This window comes from Globicephala melas, chromosome 1, assembly GCF_963455315.2.
Source record: "Globicephala melas chromosome 1, mGloMel1.2, whole genome shotgun sequence".
Taxonomy (NCBI): Eukaryota; Metazoa; Chordata; class Mammalia; order Artiodactyla; family Delphinidae; genus Globicephala; species Globicephala melas.
In genome coordinates, this window is record NC_083314.1 from 161,390,258 (window position 1) to 161,409,652 (window position 19,395).

The following is a 19,395-nucleotide window of genomic DNA, read 5'->3' on the forward strand; positions in this document are numbered from 1 at the left end:
TGGCGTCGAGTAAACAGGCAAGAGTTACTGACCGGAGGAGGGAGAGGAGGTGGGAGATGGTACTGTACTACTGTACTCTATACAGTGTTGTACAGTAAAGTACGCAATAGCACAACCACTTGTGGAGGATGCACGCACGTGACAATGTATGCCAGGCACGTGAACTAACATGTGATTGGACACGCAAATGCACATTCACATCTTTGAAAGTTCACAACTTGAAGGTGCATATGTAGGGGACTTACTGTAAAAAAGCAGAACTAAACTGTAATTTGTTTTAGGTGATTTGACCATCTTTTGATTTGATATTATGTATCAGGCTCAGTGCCAGGTACTTTATATGTGATTCCATTTACAGTAATCCTCTTGGCCACACTGCTGGATAGATGATGTTACTGCCATTCTACAGGGGAATAAACTGAGGCTCTTTCAGGTCACTCAATTATCAAGAATGAGTATTTGAACCCAAGTCTTTGACCCCGTAGCCATTTTGTTAAATAGCCTCTTCGGGAGGCAGAGCTTCATTTCATGGAAAACATTTCTTCCATAAAGGATAAAGACACCTCTGCCCCTCACAGAGTCCCTGACACCTGCAGGGCAGGTTCTGGTGAACAATAGGCAGTCACAGAGCCTTCATTTACAGGGCGATGGTAATGAGAAAACAAGTGGTGCAAGGTTACTCAGCAAGGAAGAGTGAAACACAGGGCAGTAGCTTCAGTGCTGCACCTGTACACTGCCCAGCCTCCCAGAACACCAGTCGCTGCAGCTTCCTCAGTGACTGAAGCCCAGGTTTATTCTTTCACTTAGGAAAATAACACAAGAAGGATCTTTCTGTCTTCCCAATACCAGCTGGCACCCGGAAAGGACACCCTCTATTTTTGCTCTAGACACCAATGCTTGCTTTGAGCTTTGGTCTGTCTTCTCAGTTTTTGCTCTTTGGATGACACAATGCTTTAATTATTATTGTCTGCTATTATAATCATGGTTTAATTGTTGGTTTGCTGCACCGTGGCTCAGAGGGGGGCATTTTGTGAAGCAAGTATTATTTTCTTATTGTCATTTCCAAAGTCACTGAGGATAATTTAAGCTGCGTTCTCACTTGGGGACAGGAGTGATTTCTGACCCCTCCCCCTGCTACAGCAGCTGTTCGTTCACATGCCATTTTCGCCTGATGTAAAGATCCGCTGTTAACACTCTTCCCAGTGCAATATCCATGTGTTCACGCAGTGGTGACAGTTGCTTCGAAGCACCCAAAGCCTTTTCATATTCTGGGGCCCAGTCAGAAGGCAAGTGAAATCAACATATAAAGATGCTGTGATTTTTTTCCTTTCTAGTTTTTGCATTTTTCTAATGTGTGACAGATACAGATGAACCACTTCTAAGTGTGGAAGTGGGCAGTACCCGAGAAACACCCGATGTGTTAAAGTTTCCTTCAGAGTGAGAGCTGAAAACCATAGTCCCAGACTCGAGTTTGTCTATGGACAGCACTTAAGGGGTGCAGCCCCCTACAATGACAATTTGATGCTCTCCTAGCTTTTTAGATGAACGTTCTGGCAGTAAATCTCTTCCTGTGGTTGAAGCTGAGTGTCATGAACCTTAACCGCAAAGCCTGGGGGGACTCTTTGTGGTGGGCTGGTGGGCAGAGGTAAGGGAGTGAGGGCCAGGTGAGGGCTCCCTCACCTGGGGAGCTGCTGTTGGGACACTGTGGTGGAAGGTGGGACTCTGTGGAAACACCATGATGAAAAGGTGTACAGAGATCCCGGAACAGGGATGGCCCCACGGTCGGGGTGCCCTGCAGTTAAAGGGAGTGGCAGCCAATCTGACATGAAGACCCAGCTCCAGAGAGAGCAAACAGAGGTTCCGGGCAGCCCCCAGGGGAATGGGAAAGAGGACCAGAGACCAGCGGGACTCATTAGCTGAGCTGGCATACTTGTCAGTAGTGAAAGCCCAGGCTGTACCCCAGGCAGATTTAGGACACTGAGACCAACTCAAGGCCCCTCCTTTTTGGAAACGGGGCTCCCCCCTCTCTGCCCCCAGCCTGACCCAGCACCATGGAAAGGACCGAAGAGGCCATGCCTGCCTTGCCTTCTTTCACAGTTGGACATCATTGCCCTGCTGAGTCTCTCTTCTCTCTCTTTTTTATTTATTTATTTATTTTTGGCTGCGTTGAATCTTTGTTGCTGCACGAGGGCTTTCTCTCTAGTTGCGGCGAGCGGGGGGCTACTCTTCATTGCAGTGCACGGGCTTCTCATTGCGGTGGCTTCTCGTTGTGGAGCATGGGCTTTAGGCGCGTGGACTTCAGTAGTTGTGGCATGCGGGCTCAGTGGTTGTGGCGCACGGGCTTAGCTGCTCCGCGGCACGTGGGATCTTCCAGGACCAGGGCTCGAACCCGTCTCCCCTGCATTGGCAGGCAGACTCTTAACCACTGCGCCACCAGGGAAGCCCCTCTCCTCTCTTGACTCCTTGGGCTGCACCTTTTTCTGGTTTACCTTGTACCTCCTCCACTCCTCATTCTTAGTCTCCTTCCCCTGCTCATCCTTAATGCCGTAGATCTCCAGGACACCCTTCTCTGTGTGCTGCCCACACTGATACTCGTTGGGTGGGCTTGTCCAAACCCATGGCTTCAGGTCTCACCCACCTGCACCCATGCTCTCATCCTCCTGAAGAACCTGTACTGTCCTGGGGGTGCCCGTCTCTCCATCCCATCCGTGTCTTTGCACAACCTCTTTTCTCTGCCCGGCATTCCCCTTCCTTCTCACACTCCTCGCCACCCCCTTCATCTGGAAAATCCTGTTCACCTCTTAAGACTCAGCTTAGTTGTTCCCTCCTCCGGGGACCTTGCCTCACCCCTTGGCCTGAGGTGGGACCTTCTCTGTGCGTATCTGTACCATAGTACTTATCACACCACAGCTAGGGCAGAAACAAGCCATGTTCTTGTCTGTATCACCAGTGACTGGTGTGATATCTGCACCCACTGCCTACTATTCATTGATTGGATGTGTGAATATTGGTCAGAAGACTTGTAGAGCTGTATTTGGAGAGTGTGAGACCATGGCTACAGCATCCCCCTGTCTTCTGGCTTTAAACTAGGCAGCCACCTGTGGCCCAGGGTCTGTGCAGCTAGGTCCTATCTCTATGGTGGCGATAGGATGCCAAAGACATAGATTCAAGGGGCGGGATGTGGGCAGTAAAGAGAGATGTCAGAACCTCCAGTGAAATAGGAAGTATCTTCCTTAGCACATAGGATTTAAGTTGCCCGTCACCAAGTGGCACACACAGCACGGACTGAACTATGGGCGTCCCCGGAAGCTGATGAGCCATTCACTTACTCATCAACTCAACCAAACCAGGAGCTTAGTGTGGGTCAGGCCTGGTGCTGGGTACCAAAGATACAAACACAAAGGAGACACAAACACAACAGTTAAGGAACTCAGTGAGACAGGTTATTCAGTGGATGACTCTGATACACAGAGCACACAGAGGAGCATCTCACGAGATTGGGGCCATGGGCAGGGCATGGAAAAGCCCATGGAAAAGCTTACCAACTGGAGGTGGGGATCTACTGGGACATGGTATTCAGGTGGTGTATGAGTTTACTAGGGCTGCTGTAACAAACCGAATGACTTAACAAAAATTTATTTTCTCACACTTCTAGAGCCTAGAAGTCCAAACTCGAGGAGCGAGTAGGGTCACGCTGCCTCTGAAGGCTCTAGGGAAGAATCAGTTTCACTTCCCAGCTTCTGGGAGTTGCCAGCACTCCTTGGCCTTCCTTGGCTTGTGGGTGCATCACTCCAGTCTCTGCCTCCATCTTCACATGGTCCCCTTCCCTGCTTCTCCACGGTGCCTCTGCATCCAAATCTCCCTTTCCTTTCTCTTAGAAAGACATCAGTCATGGGACTCAGGACCCACCCTACTCCAGTATGTCCTCATCTTAACTTGATGACATCTACAAAGACCCTATTTCCAAGTAAGGTTACATTCACAGGGACCGAGTGTTAGGACTTGAACATATCTCTTGGGGGGAGACCATTGAAGCCACTACAGGTGGTGTGAGGGCACGTGTAAGGGTTGGAAACATCCAGGCAGAGGGAAGTCCCTGAAGCCAGAGAAAGAGAAGAAAATGGGTAAAGAGTGAGAGGAAGAGGAGGAGGCAGTTGGGGCTATTCGTGGAGGGCTTGGAGCATTCCCTAGGAAGCCTGACTTTATTCTGTAGGGAAAAGGGAATGACTGGTCAGATACGTGGTTCAGAAAGGTCAGCTGGCCCTGGTGGGAAAGGTGGATTGAAAAGGTGAGAGGGAGTTTGGGTGCACACTCTGTGTGCCTCTGTAATGCTGTTCTCTCTCTCTCTTTTTTTTTTTTTTTAAAGAAGTTGTTGGGGGTAGGAGTTTATTAATTAATTTATTTATTTTTGCTGTGTTGGGTCTTCGTTTCTGTGCGAGGGCTTTCTCTAGTTGTGGCGAGCGGGGGCCACTCTTCATCGCAGTGCGCGGGCCTCTCACTGTGGCGGCCTCTCTTGTTGCGGAGCACAGGCTCCAGACGCGCAGGCTCAGTAGTTGTGGCGCACGGGCTTAGTCGCTCCGCGGCATGTGGGATCCTCCCAGACCAGGGCTCGAACCCATGTCCCCTGCATTAGCAGGCAGATTCTCAACCACGGCACCACCAGGGAAGCCCCTGCTCTCTCTCTTGCAGTCACCTTCCTCTCTCACTTTCCTTGTGCTTCGCTTTTATTTCTCCAAACCTGCTTCAAAGACATCTCCTCCTTGAAGTTTTCCTTGCCTCTCTCAATTAGAAGAAGATGACTATGTAAAAGAAAGGCCTTTGGTCCCAGACAGACGTGGTTTGAATACACCCTCTGATCCTGACAAGCTGTTTGACGCCCCCCCCCACCCTCAGCAAGTCTCCCCAATTAACCCCCAGGACTTCAGTTTCCACATCAGCAAGATGGCAAAAATAGGCTCCAACTTACAGGCTTGTTATGAGGATATTAGACAATATACATGAAGCACTTGGCACGTAGATTTCCAACAAATGATTAGTTCTCTTCTTCGTCCAGTTATTTCGATAGCGCTTTATTTATCCCACGCGTTCAGCACCTCCTGCACGTATTACTGTGTTGTGTGTGTCTCTTTCAATAAGCAGCAGCAGCCCCCAGGGCAAAGACACAGCCTTCCACGTTCCGGCAGCTCTCAGCACAGAGCGCGATGCACATCAGGCCCCCTCCCTCTTCCGGGGCTATCGTTGTGTCTGTGGCCCAGAGAAACAAGAGCGCAAACGGGTGAGGCGTCAAGATGAAGGATCACCTTCTCACAGCATGCTGGGCGCAGGATCCTCAAATGGTTTTCAGTATTTCAAAAGCCAGAAGGAGACCGGATGGTCACCTGCAGGGGAGCTGCTCAGGCAAACCCAAATGTCTGCTTGGGCCCAGAGTTATCCCTATCAATGAGAACCTCTAATTAGCATTTTATAGACTTTGATTTCTATGGGATGAAAAACGTCTTCAGTAAGACTCTTAATCCACGTGGTCGGATTGGCAAAGCTTCACTGGCTAGCATCAAGGATTTATCATGAAAGAGGTCACTAGCACCTGTAGTAGCCCCCTAGCTAATTTCCCTGCATCCGACGTTGCCCTTGCCAGGCTGTTCTTATCCGGGCAGCAGGAGTGATCTTCAAATGAAAATTGGATCTTGTAAGCCTCAGCGTAAAATCCTTCAGTGACGTCCCTTAGCCCATAGAATAAAATCCAAAATTTTCCCCGACCCACTGGGCCCCACGAGACCTGGCCTCTGCCTACCTCTCTTGGCCCAGGGACAGCCTCAGTGGCCTTTCTGTTGCTCTGATGCTCCGAGCTGCTTCCCTTTCGGGACCTTTGCTCATGCTGCCCTTTATCCACAGAAAACGTCCTCCCACCTCTTGCCCTGCCCTGGTGCCTGGCTCCCTCTAAGCCTCTCCTCTTCCTTACATGTCACCTCCGTGGAGAGGCCTTCCTGGCCAGTCTGTATAACCCAGTGGCTCCATCTCAGCGCTCTGCCGTTTCCTTCATCGCATTTGCCCACAGCTGGTAGTCTTCTGATGGGGTTGTGTGTGCAGGAGTATTGCCCGTCTCCAGAAACAGCTGGAAAATGACACCCTGTCTGTCATCTTCGCCATTATCTCCCAGCACCTAGCACACAGAAGGCATTTACATAAACGAAGGCAGTAAGAGGTCTGGAACTTCAGCTTCTCTCCTTTCCACTGCCAAGCTGCATGGTTTCTGCATGCACAGGACCTCAGGCTCCCTCCTCCAGCCTCGTCCTCCCACCTCAGTTGACCTCATCAATGCCAAGCCTTTGACTTTGTCTGACTAACAGATCAGTTAAGCTGAATGCAGTGAATTGGCACTTTTAATTAAGGGTCTTAAATCTCAGCCCTTTAACCTTGTGTATGATTGACATGTAAACTATTGATTACTGATGGGGCCTCTCTGGAGCAGGCCTGGCTCTCGGCCACAGCCTCTTCCTTCTGGAGGTGCAGGCAGTGTTGTCAGGGGAGAGAGAGGAAGCGCCAAAGTCTGACCTGGACTGGAATTATATAATGTAATTCTGTGTCGCTCTCTGACCAGCCCTTGACCTTGAGCAAGTTACTTAACCTCTCTGAGCCTCAGTATTCTCATTTTTAAAGAGGGGAATGGTGCTACCTACAAAATAAAGTTGCTTGTGAGGACTAAATGGGATAAGGTGAAATTGCCTTGTACACAGGGGTTGTATAAATATGTTTTCTTTCATTTCTACCTAGTGTACATATTCTCTTTTCACACTTCCCATCGGTCTGGTCCTTCTGGGATTTCATTTGTTCATTCTTCAATTCACTCACTCATCCATTCCATTATTCACCCTCAGGGACCTCAGTCGGTCTCTAACCAGAAGAGGATAAAACCCCAACTCTGCTAGCTAATACTGATGTCCCTCTCTCAATCCAGCTCTGTCCCCATGACATACTCATGCCACCTGAACTCCAGTGTGGGCATCGCCTGTCTTCCCAGGTACCTTAACCTCTCCCCTGCCTCTGGGTCTTGTCTTGTGTTAGTACATCCAAAGAAAGCACCCTCTGGGCTTCCCTGGTGGCGCAGTGGTTGAGAGTCCGCCTGCCGATGCAGGGGACACGGGTTCGTGCCCCAGTCCGGGAAGATCCCACATGCCGCGGAGCGGCTGGGCCCGTGAGCCATGGCCGCTGAGCCTGCGCGTCCGGAGCCTGTGCTCTGCAACGGGAGAGGCCACAACAGTGAGAGGCCTGCGTACCGCAAAAAAAAAGAAAAAAAAAGAAAACACGCTCCCTTTCACGCCACCCAAACTTCTAGCCTCGTCTCCTCCTGCCTTCCCTGACAAGCCTGGCCCACGAGAACCTCTCTTCCCTGAGAGCACATCCGGCAGCACCACACAGCTACCGCTTGGTCTGCGCCTGCAGGCGGCTGCCGATTTCCCAGTGCCTCACGGACCATGGAGGAAGCAGAGAAGCCAGGGGCAGCTTAGCACAGCAGGGAGGATGCTTGTTTGCTCCACTTTTCCTGCGGAGCTCCTTCTCCCCTTCCAACCACGTGTAGGGCCCCAGTCTGTTCCCTCCTAAACGCCTTGAAGAGAAGCCTGTTTTCACTCATCAGAAGTCCCTGGAGGAGAGGCCCTGCCAGGGGGATGAGAATACAACCATTGAGGAAACCCACACAGCTCTGGTACTGAGGAAGCTCCACCTGTATCTATAAAAGGGTCTACCTAGGAAATCCAAGAGCTTAACTTGAAGCCTGTTAGAACTTAACTAGTGACTGAAAATAAGAAATACATGCACACACACACATATACATATATATATCCAACAATAAATATGTAACTAATAATTAAATCCCACTCACAATGGAGCTAAAAGCCAAAAATTGAATTTAAGAGGAAAAATGCAAAGAGGAAAACCATAAAACTTTACCAAAGTACCTAAACTAACCCCTAAATAAGTTACAACATCTACAGTGTTCCTGGCTGGGGAAAATAAGTAACGTAAAGATATCAATTTGCCCGAATCAATCAGTAAGTGTGTGCAGGGCTTCCCTGGTGGTGCAGTGGTTAAGAATCCGCCTGCCAATGTAGGGGACACGGGTTCGAGCCCTGGTCCGGGAAGATCCCACATGCCGCGGAGCAACTAAACCTATGCGCCACAACTACTGAGCCTGCGCTCTAGAGCCTGAAAACTACAACTACTGAAGCCCACACGCCTAGAGCCCGTGCTCTGCTATAAAAGAAGCCACTGCAATGAAAAGCCCGCGCACCACAACAAAGAGTAACCCCCGCTCTCCGCAACTAGAGAAAGCCCACACAAAGCAACAAAGACCCAACGCAGCCATAAATAAATAAATGTAAAATAAATAAATAAGTGTGCAATTTCAATCATAGTATCCACGGGATTTGGAGGAATTTGAAAGGATAAATTTGGGAAATTAGCTAAGAAATTTTGGGGGAAAATACGAAGGGGAGCTTGCCCTGTAAGAATATCAAAATATGAGACTGAAAACTGAAATCAGCCGAGTAGCTGAGCTCCTGGTACCACAAGTATTTAGAATCCCGTCACGGCAAAGGAGGAAGCCCTGGAACAGAGGAGAGTCTAGACTCAGACCCATGGCCGAGGTTTCAGACCCGTTGAGAGAGAGAGCCTGGGTTATCCAGGCACAGGCATCTTCATTCAGGTACTTATGAGCTCTGTGAGAAGGGTCAGGCATGGCCCAGGCAGTGGGGCTACCAGAGTGAAGAGGACCTGCCCCCATGCTCGTGAAAGTCATGTTCTAGCTGGGGAGAGGAGTAGTAAACAAATAAATAAAGTATAGACTGTAATAAATGCTAAGGAGGAAAGAAGCAGAGCATTTTGATAGAACATGGAAGAGGCTACTTTAGGTAGGTGGCGGGATAATTGAGGGTCCATTTGGAAAAAATAATGAACCAATAAACCCAACAAATGAAACTACACAACTGCTGAGAAAATATTAAAGTTTTGCTTTTTTTTTTTTTTGCGGTACGCGGGCCTCTCACTGTTGTGGCCTCTTCCATTGTGGAGCACAGCCTCCGGACACGCAGGCTCGGTGGCCATGGCTCACGGGCCCAACCACTCCGCAGCATGTGGGATCTTCCCGGACCGGGGCACGAACCCGTGTCCCCTGCATCGGCAGGCGGACTCTCAACCACTGCGCCACCAGGGAAGCCCTAAAGCTTTGCTTTTTAATCATATAGGGAAGAAGAGGGTTTGCCCAAGCGTACCATGACATCCAATATCCTTAAAGGAAAATATTAACATTTGATTACATAGAATGAGTAACTTCTATACCAAAAAAGACACCATAAACAAAATTTCAAGGAAAAAGAGATACCAGCTGCTGGGAGAAAATGTCAGCAACAAATATGTAAAAGAGAAATAAAAATATATAAAGATAATAAATAAAAATTATAATGTGTGAACAGAATTTAAAAAGACAAATAACTCAAGCTGGGTAAAGGATGTGAAGATATACAAATGACCAATAAATATATGCAGAGATCCGCAACCTTACTGAATTATCTAAATTTAAAACACTAGTGAGATTCCATTTCGGTTTAGCAGACGGGCAAGTATTTTAATATAGAATATATTTACATTGTAATATCTGATGTTGGTAAGGTGAAGTTTAAAGAGAACAGTCATATGAATACTGTTCAGGGGGAATGTAAATTGACACAATCACTTAAGAGAATAACTGAGCAGGATTTATCAACAACTTTAAATATATTGTATACCCGTCCCCCCGACCAAAGTATTCCTACAAGCCAACTGAAATATTAACATAAATGTGAAACACTGCATAAAGATGGGAATGTTCCTTGCAGTCATATGTGAAATAGTGAAATATAGCAATGTACATTTCTACAGGAAAAAAATGAAGTAGATGTATATCTCCATTATATAGTATTAAGTGAAGAAAGTTACATAAAACTATGTAAAATATAGTCCCATGGCGGAGGCGGGGGGAATGTATGTGTGCACATTGAAAAAAATCTGGAAGTATTTGCACCAAACCTAATATCAAGTGGAAAGTTCTAGAGAACAGATTGGTTTGTGTGAGAGAGACTTCTTAAAAATTCAGGACATCTGTATATTGTTAGCCTTTTTCTGCCTTGAGCATATCTTATTTTTATAATTTTAAAAGACATTTTTAAAAGGATATAGTGATAAATGGATTGGATCCTGGAACAGAAAAAGGGCATCAGTGGAAACACTGGTGAAATCCAAATCAATGGGAGTTGAGTTCATAGTAATGTACCATGTTGGTTTCTTAGTTGTGACAAATGTACCAGGGAAGTGGAAGGCATTGACAATGGCAGAAGTGGTCAGGGGTCTATAAGAATTCTCTGTATTATCTTTGCAACGTTTCTGTAAGCCTAAAATTAATCTGAAATAAAAAATTGATTAGGAGAGAGAGAGACAGAGAGACAGGCTGGTATCCAAGTTCTGCTCTGGGAAGTGGAGGTGTAGGCTCACCCTTGCCCCCACTGCAGCTGGACCAGTTTCCCGAAGATCCTGCCATAACCCCTGACCTTTATTTCCCACACACACACCTTTTTTAAGACTTAAATTTTTATAGCAGGCTTACGTTCACAGCAAAGCTGAAAGTACAGAGATTTCCCATTCACCCCCTTGCCCCACACCTGCACAGCTTCCCCCATTATAAGCATCTGCCATCAGATTGGTACATTTGTTAGACCTGATGAATCTACATTCATTGACACATCATTATCACCAAGAATCCATCGTTTATATTAGGGTTTGCTCTTCGTGCCCATATTCTATAGGTTTGAACAAATGTGGAATGACATGTATCCATTATTACAGTATCATAAGAGTATTTCCACTCCCCTAAAAATCCTGTGTGCTCTACCAGTTTATCCCCTCTCCCTGATCTAGCCTCTGGCAATCACTGACCTTTTTACTATTTCCATAGTTTTGCCTTTTTCAGAATGTTACATACTTGGAATCATACAGTATGTAGCCTTTTCAGAATGGCTTCTATCACTTAGTAATATGGATTTAAGGTTCCTCTATGTCTTTTCAAGGCTTGATAGTTCATATCTTTTTAGCACTGAATAATATTCCATTGTTGGATGTACCACAGTTTATTTATCCATTCATCTACTGAAGGACATCCTGGTTGTTTCCAAGGTTTGGCAATTATGAGTAAAGCAGCTATAAACATCTGTGTGCAGGGTTTTGCGTGGAAATCAGTTTTCAACTCCTTTGGGTAAATACCGACGAGCACAGTTTCTGGATCGTATGGTAAGAGTGTGTTTAGTTTTGTGAGAAACTGCCTAACTGTGTTCGCAAGTGGCTGGACCATCTTGCATTCGCACCAGCAGTGATGAGAGTCCCTGTTGCTCCACATCGTCATCCGCATTTGGTGCTGTTCTGAATTCTAGCCATTCTAATGAGTGTACACTGGTATCTTACTGCTTTTTTCATTTGCATTTCCTCGATGACATACGATGTGGGACGTCTTTTCACATGCTTATGTGTCATTTGCATATCTTCTTTAGTGAGGTATCTGGTAAACGTTAGCCCATTTTTTAATCATGTTATTTGTTTTCTTACTGTTGAGTTTTGAGAATTCTTTGTGTAGAATTGGCTCTCCATATCTGCATGTTCAGGATCCACCGATTCAACCTACCTCAGATGGAAAATATTTGAAAACAATCCACAAAGTTCCAAAGAGCAAACTTGAATTGGCCATGCACAGACAACTATCTACATAGCATTTACATTATATTTACAACTATTTACATAGCATTAACATTGTATTAAGTATTATAAGTAATCTAAAAATTATTTAAAGCATACAGGAGGGTGTTCTTTGCAGATACCAGGCCATTCTGTATGAGGAATTTGAGCACCCTCAGATTTTGGTATCTTGTTATCTTTTGCAGAGCAGCAGTGTTTCTTTTTAATGAAGTCCAGCTTATCACCTGTTTTCTTCATGGACTGGACCTTTGGTATTGTATCTAATAAGTTATCACTATACCCAAGGGCATCTGAGTTTTCCCTTATGTGATCTTCTAGGAGTTTTATAGTTTTACGTTTACATTTAGGTCTGCGATCTGTTTCGAGTTAATTTTTGTGAAGGGTATAAAGTCTGTGTCTAGATTCATTTCTGCATGTGGATGTCCAGTAGTTTCAGCACCATTTGTTGAAAAGACTATCTTTGCTCCTTTGTTAAAGATCAATTGACTATATTAATATGAGTCCATTTCTGGACTTTTGATTTATTTGTCTGTTATTTCACTGATATCACACTATCTTGATTACTATAGCTTTATAGTGAGTCTTGACATTAGGTAGTGTCAGTTCTCCAAATGTGTTCTTCTTCAGTGTTGTGCTGGCTCTTCTAGATCTTTTGCCTCTCCATAGAAACTTTAGAGTCAGTCTGTCAATATCCACAAAATACCTTGCTGGGCTTTGGACCGAGTATTTGTTTTTTTACCTCTATCCTTTATCCCCAGATCCTGCCTTCTCAGCATCCCCTTCCAGCTAGAATGATAGGGATAGGGGCTCAGGAGTGAGGCCTGGGGACTGCCGTGTAGAGTTGAGGAGATGGGCGGGGTTTTACAGTGGCAACAGGAAACTCCACGATAATAAACAGGATGCCCAAAATCTACCCTCCCTCACCCTTGTTCCCATTTTCTAGTGACCTCCAATGGGTGGAGCAGGCTGGATGGAAATTGAGAGGATAATTCTCTCTAATCCTCTTCCTTCCTGCAAGTCTGTCTTAGGTGTATGACTTTGCCTGAACGGAAGCCCCTGGAAAGAAGGGGCTGAGCCCCGAGTGACCACCTGCTTCTTCTCTCCGTTCAGACTCCACTTCCTGGTCTTTGACACGGAGGAGCTCCACGACGTGTTGCGCATCTGGGATGGGCCTGTGGAGAATGGGGTTCTGCTGAAGGAGCTCAGCGGCCCGGCCCTGCCCAAGGACCTGCACAGCACCTTCAGCTTGGTCGTTCTGCAGTTCAGCACCGACTTCTTCACCAGCAAGCAGGGTTTTGCCATTCAGTTCTCAGGTCTGTGCCCACCTTCCGCCAGCCTCCATCCATCGATCCTGCCGTAACCCCCCTTCCTCCTCCCGCAAGTCCCTTCTTTCCTCCATCTCTCCACTCGGGTAAAGATATTTGTTGAGCACGTGCTCTGTGCCTGGTCCGTGGGTAGTGCTTGTTCCGATATCTGCGCCGAGCTTACTCTGAGGGGAGGGGAGACAGGTAGGTGAATAAACACTGACATACAAATCAGCAAGTATCTGGAGGGAGAAACGTGAGCTATAATGGTCACCTTGGAGCATCAAGGAAGATGTTCCAGGAAAGGTGATGCCCACGCTCCAACCGGAAGGGCGAGTAGAAGTTACAGAAGAAAAGACAGTATTTCAGGGAGGGCACAGTCAACTGTGACGTGGATTTAGAGTTGCCATGGAGTTGGACTTGGAGGATTCGTGGGTCCTTATTAGATGAGAAAGAGAGAAAAGGGCATCCTGGGTGCAACGAGCGTGTGAACGTGTGAGAGGCAGGATAACGGGCTCTGGAAGTGGAGGGTTGTCCACTGGGGCTGAAACGTGGAGAGTGGGGAGGGAGGCAGGGGAGGGACAGCTGACACTGGCTTGGAGCACAGTCACAGAAGAGCTGAGCTGACATGTCACACACTCTTGTTCTTAGTCTGGTGCACATCTCAGGAAGGACCGGAAGCCAAATACGAGTCATCTAAATTCAATTAATTATGTGCTGCGGTAGCCAGCTATGGAGGAGCGTGACAGCGGGCTACCAAAAATGGGCAATGCTCAAACATCCAAGTCCCAGTACTGGCTCGTTTCTATGATTGGTCCTGCCTCTCCCTGCGATGCATCATCTCATCTCCTCTGAAGTGCCTCTTCCATCACTCATCTCCCTGCACGAGTGACTCTGCCTCGGTCTATGCTTATGTTTATTATACAGCAGCTGTCTTCATTACCATCTCCTTACTCCACTGTGTGTATGTGAGAGGGGGGTTTCCATGGTGATGCCAGAGCGAGGCTGTGTGGCACCTGGGCCATGGCTTTGCCTCCACACTCTCACCTGGTAGGTGTGTCAGCTAAGGGTGGTTGGGTATAGCTCTAGCACCAGTAAGGCTGCAATGGCATTACAGAGCCTACTTCTAGCTCTTTCCTGCCTCTGTCTTCCCCATGGAGACGAGCATTTAGCAGCATGTGTGGCAAATGAGGGTCTCCAGGATCATGTTCCTGTGTACTCATGAACTTGCCCACTTAATGCTCATGCAGGCTGCCGGCCTCTCGAGGAATAGCTCCTTGTGGAGTTCATTGGGAGTCTTCTGACTGGAAATCCCCGCACCCATTCACCCATGGAGAGGGTCCCCGGGAACCAGTGAGTAACATTGAACTCACTTAAGGTTAGGGTCCCACTGCAGGGCGACAAGAGAGTCATTTTAGATAAGCATTTCCCAACATCTGTTCCCAGGAGTTCCATGGGCAATTAATTGGTATTTAAAGGAAAAGGAAGTCTGTGTGGTCACGTCATGTCAGGAAGGTGCTTAGGTTGAGGCAGACCTAAAGAGGTTCTCTGTCATTCGGAGCCTCCGAGAACATTTGTTCTGCTAATGCAGACGCATTAGGAAGGGGTCTGGTAGGTCACAATTCTCAAACATATTTCATCATGGATGACTTTTCTCTAGGCCCTCTCAAGAGACTAGCATTTCATGGAACAAACTTTGGAGACGGCTGGGATAAGCAATGGAAGGCTCTCCCAGCAGTAAGGAGAGTAGAACGCTGAAGAGACAGCTCAGTCCGCTCGCTGCGGGGAGGAGAATTCGGAATAATTAAGCCAGACATGTATGTTCTCTGTGCTCAAGCTGATGGGTATGGCTTTAAAAAAAAAAAAAAAAAGCCCATCATCGTACCGGCAAATTCCCCCACGGATTTGCATTATCTGACCTCCAACGTGTCCTGGCAGTTGCCACGTGGGACAGAGTCCCCGGGCGCTCTGGTGAGCCGGGCCTTCGCCCAGCAGCTTCCGCTGCTTTCTCATGCATTGCCCAACTCGTAGAAGCCCTGTCGTCCTTCAGGGTTCATCTCAGATGCCACTTCTTCCTAAGCTCCCCATTCAGAACAAACTGCTGTCGCCGATAGCGCCCCCAGCACTCAACTTCTATTTCTTCAGCACGTTGCCAGTTCCGGGCACCTGGCCTCGCCTGGGAGCTGGCCACCTAATTGCCAGCTCACAGGAAGCTCTTAGAGGGTAGGGGCCACCTCATGCCCATCAGACTCCCGCACAGCGTGTGTTTGCAGCAGGAGCTCACTCACCGCTTACTGGACCCCTGGGCACAAGAAGGCTTGAACAAATGAAAGGGTGTTTTTCTCTAACACAAGAGTTGCTTTGGGCAAGCCACCCTGAACATCACTTAGGCCTACAGACAGGGGAGTGGGCCAAACTACCTGGCCTGGTGTGCTGGTGTACCCGAGGTTTGGAAAAGGTCACCTTCCCTGTTGCTGTCATCGCTTAGCAAATACCAGCACTACTCTAGGGAAGAGAGAACGGCTCACCCCATGTTAACATTATAGTGTGTGTTTGACGGGGGATTGTACAGAAATGCCAGGGACGGTTAGTGCAGGCTTGGCTTTATTGAGTAAACATGACTGTGTAACATCTAACATCCTGTGTGTACTGCGTGGATCCAGCCTCTCCCTGGAGGCTTTGCCAAGCAGCTCACATTCAGTAGCATTAAAGGGGGAAAGTGAGAACAAAGAAAGGTGAGCGGGAGCAAAGAAGGAGAGGAAGGCGTAACCACTGCCATCTATAGAGCCGACACCACCCTAAACTCTCTACAACGTTATCTCTTGTAATTTTCACAAAAACCATAAAGTACAGGCATCATCATTAATCCATGTTGCAGATGTGGGCTCTGAGGCCCAGAAAGGTTTCTCATTCAAGGTCATCTAGTTAGTAAGTAGCAGAGCCTGGGTCAAAACACCTGTGTCTGTTTCCCAGACCTAGGCCCTTAATCATCGCACCCCACTGCCTCCCCTATAAATAATCTTTCTGAGTGTGGTCACAACAGTGAGCTAGTTTTCTTCCAGGGAATCATTTACCTGTGTACGCTGTAGAGCTAGAGATGAAAGCTAAGTCTGTTTTTAATTGGGTGGTAAGAAGATTGGTTCTTGTTTGACTTTATAAATTCAGTAAGTATCTGATGGTGATAGTTTGTTCATTTATTTATTCACCCAAGAAATATTTACCGAACACCACTGTGTGCCAGGTACCACTCTAGGCCCTGGAGATACAGTTGAGATCAAAACAGCCAAGGTCTCTATTCCTGTAGAGATGCACAAGTGATCTACAGTAAAGAGGCAAACACATGAGCTAGCAAGATGATTACAGATGGTGTTATGAAGAGGACGAAACAGGATAATGTGACAAATTTGATGGAAGGGGGTTAAGGGATGAGCCCAGAAGGTGACCAAAGAGGCCTGTATGAGAAGAGGATATTGGAGCTGAAAACTAAATGACAGGATGGAGCTGGCATGGGAAGATGCATGGCAAGAGCATCCCAGGCAGAAGGGCCAGCAGGTGCAAAGGCCCCTGGGCGCAGGGATGGGGGAAGATGGAGGGGGCTAAGCTGGCTGTATTGGAAGGAGATTTTACCAGTGTGCCTGGAGCACAGCGATAGCAGATCATTGAGGGTGTTAATGATTTAAAGCTGGATCAAAGCAAAGGGTAGGTTTAAAATGTGATCTCAAAAGAGGAGAGTGTGAGAGACCATAAACCAGGGGTGGGTAACCTTCTTCCGTGAAAGTACAGGTGGTAAATCTTTTTCTGTGCAAGTCCAGGCTTTGTGGACCACATGATCTCTGTCATAACAGCTCCACTCTGCTGTCGGAGCATGAAAGCAGCTGTAGACAATATGTAAACAAGTGAGCATGCCTGTGTTCCAATAAAACTTTATTTGTAAGAACAGGCATAGAGCCAGATTTGGCTGTGGGCCTCGGTTTGTTGCATACTGTCTTAGCCGTTACTGGGTGTAAGGTATTAGATACTCCAACTCCCGACTCGTCCGTGCAATCCTAGATGGTATAATTAGTGCTATTAGTGTCTACAGTTTGCCCTGGGCTTTTCCACCGAAGTCATCCTAAAAGCAGAGGAGAGTGAATGTATATCCCCAGGAGATCTGAGTGATGTAGGAAGCCTAAAATCTCTTTGAGGCTTCCTGGTTTGCTTAAGAACTAATGTGAATCTTACATTCTACTCCATAATAAATTCATTTGTCTTAGTGTAAAAGTTATTTTTCCCAGAATTTCTGAGAAAAACTGCCAGAATTTCTGAGAAAAACAAGCCGATGAACATTATGGGTCCTGTGTCCTCCAGAACCTCCTGTCCCTGGGGCCTGCCAACCACAGTCTGTGAATGATGACACAGGCGGGGGCCGCGGAGGCAGCTGCCTCAGAATCTTTTCTCTGGAGTTCCTGTTGTACCATTTCCTTTGGTGTGTTTTCTCATGCTGCATTTTGTCCATTTGTTCCGTCAGTTGTGCTTTTATTATTTATTCCTCCCTTCCATCATTCATTTGATGTTTGCTCTTAAAACACCTTCTCTGTATTATGCTGTCTGGTATTAGACTACAAACATCTCCCAAATTCCTGAGTTTTTAGAATTTTTAATACACCCCAACTATTTATACTTATTTTGAACTCTACTTTGCCACTTGCTACAAACACCAGAATTCTCTCGGGTTTCAGTCTGATGAGTTGTTGGTGGTTTGCCATACAAGGGAGAACATGACCTTCACCCGACCTTAGTAACTCCAAGCATCTTCTCAACCACTGCTCAGCATTCAGGCAGGACAACTCCCAAACTCCTTTGCAGACCTTTCTGGTTGAATATGGGAGTTTATGCTTAATTACCTTGTCACTCCCTCATACGGATCATGTTAGCTACATTTTGCAAAATTGCAAAGCTAATCTTTGTAATAAGGCTTGTATCGTTATAACAAGTTGAACTCAGTCCTACAGTCATAGCGGTGCAGTCATGCTTAACTCATAGTATAGTATCCCAGGACAGGCGGATGATGGTAATGGTGAGGGTACCAGTAGAATAAGTGATGGTCACAAGTAGTGGTGGAGGTGGTGACAGTAATGGGTGTGAGAACGGAGATGGTGGTGCTGTTGCTCCCGCTGTTACACCGGCGGGAGGTAATGGAGATTCCAGCAGTGGCCCTGGTGATGGACGTGGTGATGTCAGTGAGGGTGGTGAGCCAGGAGCCTCACTGTCTGGCAGACACCTAGGCAACCCCACTTCCTCCTCTGTTTTCTTATCCCAGTGTCCACAGCAACATCGTGCAATGACCCTGGGGTCCCCCAGAATGGGAGCCGGAGTGGCGACAGTTGGGAAGCTGGTGACTCCACGGTGTTCCAGTGTGACCCCGGCTATGCGCTGCAGGGAAGTGCAGAGATCAGCTGTGTGAAGATCGAGAACAGATTCTTCTGGCAGCCCAGCCCACCAACGTGCATCGGTACAAAGCAGCTGCAGTGTGAACCCTCCCCTCTGGTCCCACCACTTGTGTGCTCCAGACCTCCTACCCCCTTAAGTGGCAGCTGCATCTTGAGCCTGGCCAGGAGAGTCAGAAGAGCTGAAGGTCGCAGAAAACTCAAAGTCTACTCTGCTTCGCGTGTCTATGTGTACACACACTCACTCGCATTCACACACCCACACTCTACACACTATGAATCCTTCACTCTCCAAAATGGTCCCAAAGAATTTTAAGCCAGGTGTGCCTGTCCCTCTTCTCCTGACCCAGACCCTATAGATTGGAAGGAGGACTGTGGATCACCTCAGGTAGCAAGGGTCTTCAGGTTCTGAAATGACCCTTCTATTACCTGGAGCGCTAGAAGGGCAGCCACAGACCTGGAGGTAAAGGAAAGACCTTTGCTCTTCCTCTTGGCAAGGAAATTATTGGTTGCCTGGATTTTGGTTCTCCAGATCTGTCCTTAGTCCTTAAATCTCCCCATTTGCCAGATGAAGCAGTGGAGGCTCTGTGACGTGTCCAAGGTCATGTAGCTCGTAAGGGTTGGTGCCTGAGGAATCGATCCTGCTCCCCAGTTCCTTAAGGCTGGGAGGAGGAAGGAACTTGAAGGGAGAGGAGGACAGGAAAGAAAGAGAAATTGATGGAAACAAATGTTCCAGGGGCTCACGTCCACATGGCTCTTTTCCTCAGGCAAAATACTGAGTGCAGTTCTCTGCTGTATCAGCGATGGCTCTTAGAAGAGACCAGTAGTCGTGGAGTCCTTACTGTGTGCAACTGGACATTTACTTACACACCCTCACTTAACTTTCCCTGCAG

General features: G+C 47.4%; 1 protein-coding gene across 6 annotated transcripts in view; it reads left to right on the top strand.

Moving 5' to 3' along the window:
• The window catches only part of CSMD2 (CUB and Sushi multiple domains 2), a 671,005-nt gene that overhangs the window by 491,868 nt on the left and 159,742 nt on the right, over positions 1 to 19,395 (top strand). For all 6 annotated transcript variants that reach the window (XM_060308114.1, XM_030870139.2, XM_060308126.1 and 3 more), the window contains 2 exons: positions 12,883 to 13,085; positions 18,376 to 18,567. In XM_060308114.1, the coding sequence (XP_060164097.1) occupies positions 12,883 to 13,085; positions 18,376 to 18,567 (395 nt within the window). The remainder of the gene's footprint in view (positions 1 to 12,882; positions 13,086 to 18,375; positions 18,568 to 19,395) is intronic.